The 4,444-nt window shown below is 43.2% G+C and overlaps 1 protein-coding gene across 3 annotated transcripts in view; it reads right to left on the reverse strand.

The window, feature by feature from the left end:
- Nucleotides 1–670: 670 nt before the first annotated feature.
- The window catches only part of PRDM1 (PR domain containing 1, with ZNF domain), a 21,149-nt gene continuing 17,375 nt past the window's right edge, over nt 671–4,444 (reverse strand). For all 3 annotated transcript variants that reach the window (XM_010856674.1, XM_010856675.1, XM_010856676.1), the window contains 2 exons: nt 4,026–4,154; nt 671–3,680 (listed from right to left, as the gene is read on the reverse strand). In XM_010856674.1, coding sequence (XP_010854976.1) covers nt 3,108–3,680; nt 4,026–4,154 — 702 coding nt within the window. In that variant the 3' untranslated portion in view covers nt 671–3,107. The remainder of the gene's footprint in view (nt 3,681–4,025; nt 4,155–4,444) is intronic.

Below are 4,444 nucleotides of genomic sequence, written 5' to 3' on the forward strand. Positions count from 1 at the left end.
TCTTGAAATTTGTTTTAAATTGCACAAGTGGCAAATCTACTTCCTGAGTTAAAATGTGAAGGGGAAAAAAATACTGTAGCACATAGGGCAGAAAAACTATGCAGACGTATTCCCTATGGTTCCCTGTGGAGTGTTGGCTACTGAAGCAAAAATAATGCCACCAATGGGTAAAATGCTCCTCAGGCTCCCAGGGCTCCCCAGAGCCCCTCACCCATGAACTGGCTGGGTCCACACACATACATCCTGGATCAAGGCTAGGATGGCATTTCTGGACTTAATCCAAGTCTTCCTCACCTCGATACCACCCCACTGCCCATCAACTAAGTAAAACAAACAAAAAAGTCCAACAAAAGCAAACAATAGCTGGCTCATGCTTGAAATGCTTTTCTTAGAGGACATTTTTATGGCCCATAATTAAAGACAAAGATCTTACACTGTCGATTTATGAGAGGCAAGCGATCAACCCTGTCAGATCACTGACAAATGCAGTCACCAACGGAGGTGGGAAAACTAGGGAATCATCTCTATGGGGCACGGAGGATGGGGGTGGGGACATGAGCAGGATGGAGGCAAATTGTGTCACGTTCGGAATTTGTTCTAAGGCCACCCTTACAGTATGGCTAAGGTGTTGCTCCCTCACCCTCCACTCAAGACATTAGACAAGCATTGGTAAAGCATCAACATTTATATTTAATTTACATTTTGACAATTTGCACATAAATAACAATGTAAACCAGTACGTAAACATAAGATAGTTTGTTCTAGCAAAGTAAAAAGCCAATAACTTTGGTCAGTTTTGAGTAGAAGAAAGAAAAAAACAAAACCACTCTTGATTGTGGGCTCAACATTCACATGTAAGAGGCCTCAGAGGGAAAGTCAGATGGTAGAGAATTACGGGGTCTCAAGCCACTGTGCAGGTCTCAGTAAAAATTTCCACTAACGAGAAAGCATGAGAGGGAAAAAAGAGAACAAATGAGTGATGGGGAATAGAAAATATTTGATGTCAGTGTCAGTATGATGCTTTGGTTTACTTATAATCAAGGACTGTTTGTCAAACACTGTTAAAAAAAATATAAAAAAAAACTGTCAGTTTCATTATTTAAAGGAACAGATCAGTAAGGCTCTTAGGTTTCCCTGGATTATCCTAAATTTGTTGTTCTCTTCTGTAGGCTGATACTAGTTGCCACAGACCAAAATGCTGAATATATAAACCAGATTGATTAGTGATCCATCAGTTATTTAAGAAGGAAGGAGAGGAAGAGAGAAAAGTTACAGTGGTTGATGGGATTTCTATTTCTGGGACTTGGGTGTGACCACATCAGAATGTGACAAAAAAAAAAAAAAAAAGCCATCTTAGATTGTCCTTAATAGTTAAAAAAGGTATGTCTCTTTCTCCCTGGTTGTTATGCAGTCCCCACCTTTGCACCAAGATTTTAGGATCTCTTATAATACCAAGGGGGTGCCCAAGCTCACCAATGTAATTGTGAGGTCATCGAGTGCTAATTAAGCAAAGAGTCAGAAAGGGTTTGATTTTTTTTTTTTTTTTTTTTGCCATTAGGAAAAGAAGGATCTTTTACATGTTTTGGCTCACAATTTTAAGTGGTTATAAATATATTCTATATACATGGTATAGTGGTATAAATAGATTTATAAATATACATCATTGTCCGCTACACCTTGAATGCCAACGTGTCATCTTTGGGCTTAGCAGAGGACGAGGCAGAATGGGATGCATTCCATCTCTTTGGTGCACACGTGCTCTCTCCTCTTGAGTAGCAAATCATTAAAGATGCCATCACTTCCTGCACTACTGGACACACTCAATGAGGTAATTGTTGTTGAACAACTTTGCAATGCCCTTTCTTCTTCAATTAAATTAACCATAAAATGTAAAAACACAAATACTGAGGAAAGTCTTGAGTTGCACAGAAAAAACAAATACAACTGATGTGTTGGGGACAGGAATGTTCATTACCCGCTTTGACCCTAAGACAGCGAGAATACCCGTTTTCTGGCTTTTGGTTTTTAAAGTGTGGCCTGAGCCTATCTAACTCAAATCCTTCCTGGTGGAGCACCATGCTTGTGCAATTCTGACGTAATAACAAAAGACCAACAACAAAAACACCTGGACTCATGCCCCCAGACCTCACCCATACAAAACCACCTGTGCTTTGGAAACATTTTGCAGTGGTTTTAAACATGGCATTTTGTCTTCTTCACATTTTCAGATAATACATTGGGATGCTAAAGTCTCATGGCCACTGCAAATGGTCACATGACTTTGGGGATGGGACAACCCTGTTTTTTTGAAGAGGGAGACAGACTGGCAACACCTTATCACCTTTCTGGTAAATCTGTGATTGGGGGCAGGAATGCTGAACTCTCTACAGAAACATACAAGGTTTTTATTTCTTCCACCTATTACTGGGTAATTCTGCAAACATACCCCCAAATTATGTTCAAATGATACAAGGCTGTTCAAATAATATAATCCTATGAATGAACACATCAACTGCCTAACTTTGGCAATACTCAAACCTCACTTTCAAACCATTATTATAGAGGGAGGTTGACTTGAAGTAATGTATCTGTTTATTAAATCTTAAGATACTTAAAACAGATGTGCAGAAATTATCTACAAAGAATGGCCACCAGACAAAAATATAACACTTAACTCAAATTACAAGGAATTCTTCCAGTCATTGTAAACTTTTTTTAATTATTGCTTTTTGAATGATAAACTGTATAATAAATTATGAAGGATTATCATTGAAAAAATAATTATGGCTAGGCAATAGTCTTAGCAATGGGGAGGCTATGCAAACATATTCACACAAATATTCAAAATACAACAGGTTCAAATATATAGATGGGGTGTAAATAAGTATATATAATAGGTATATATATTGTCTTTGCCTCATTTATGCCCTGAGATTTCAGTAACTTTGGGGTTCCTTCTTTAATTCCAGAGAGGTGAGGGAAACCATCTGCCGTCAGGGAGAGCTTTGCAGAATTGGAATTATGTACAAGCGCTTGCGACAGGCACCCTGACTCGCCAAGTCGTAAGTTAAGAAACAAGACAAAACACCTTTTGTTTTCTGAAAATCTTAAGGATCCATAGGTTCGACTGTTTCTTCTTTGACCTTTACAGGTCCCAGAGGTAGTGGGTTGCTGTGAGGCAACTTCAGGAGGGACGGCTCTGTTGACTCATAGAGGTTATACCCTGAGAGCAGTCCATTTCCCAGGTTTCTTTGCAAAGACGCTTTCAGGCCAGTTTCTTCCTTCTCTTTTCTGACCACGGCCAGAATCTCGTTTTCCACCACAGAGGTCATGTCGATGTTGTCCTCCATGTCCTCCAGCCGGTCGGCATTGTCGCTGATGTCAAACTTCTCAATCTCTTCGTTGATTCTGGCCAGGTCCTCCAGAGGCAGCCCAGTGGCCGGGGCCACAGGACAGTGCCCCTTCAGGTGGACCTTGAGGCTGCAGAAATGGATGTAGCTCTTGTGGCAGTGGGCGCACTTGTGGGGCCGCTCCCGCGTGTGTAGGCGCTTGTGGAGTTTCAGGTGCACAAACTGCGTGAACTTGGCGGGGCACACCTTGCACTGGTAAGGTTTCTCTCCGGAGTGGAGTCGCAGGTGGGTCTTGAGATTGCTGGTGCTGCTAAATCGCTTGTGGCAAACCTGCAGTGTGGGGAGGGAGGCAGAGAAGGGAGGATGGAGACCAGAAGGTTAAGAGCTGCCAAGGGGAGGTGCCAGCTACCCACCCACGCAGGACAAACTGGGAGGGGAAAGAAAACTCCCTGTGGCCCCTCACCGCAGCGCAAGGTGAATAGGGCGAAGTGGGGACGCTCCCACAGGGTGGTGGTTCCCTCCCCGACCATTGTCCACCCAGTGGAAGCCGGCTGTGTCATCTCATCAGCAGCCGAAGGAAGGCAGAATTCTTACGTTGGTTTAGGACACCAGGAGGGTGACTGTTGAGACACTGTGTACAAAGGTTGAAAGTTCTACCCAGAAAACACTGCCCACCTGGCATTCATGTGGCTTCTCTCCCGTGTGTACCAGGTAGTGTTTCTGCAGATGGGCGAGCTGAGTGAAGCCCTTGTTGCACGTCTGGCATTTGAAAGGTCGTTCTCCACTGTGCACTCTGAGGTGGACCTGGGAAGAAGCCACAACACATTAGCCTGGCTCCCAGTCTGCAGGCTGTAAGAGTGAACATCCCGGCTCAAGTACTCCGGGCATTTAGGATGCAAACCTCTTAAGCATCAAGGTGAAGTCTTAGAACAAATCAAACTCCAATGTGGGCTTCAGAACACTCTGTCGTGTCTGAGCTAAAGAAAACTCACAGCCTAAGCAGGGACTCCACACTGATCCTCTAGCCCAAACCCCAGATGTTTATTAATCAGCAGATACTGGGGGGAGGGGAAGTAACAGGTCCCAAGCTGCCT

Source organism: Bison bison, unplaced genomic scaffold (genome assembly GCF_000754665.1).
Source record: "Bison bison bison isolate TAMUID 2011002044 unplaced genomic scaffold, Bison_UMD1.0 scf7180017864373, whole genome shotgun sequence".
NCBI classification, from domain to species: Eukaryota; Metazoa; Chordata; class Mammalia; order Artiodactyla; family Bovidae; genus Bison; species Bison bison.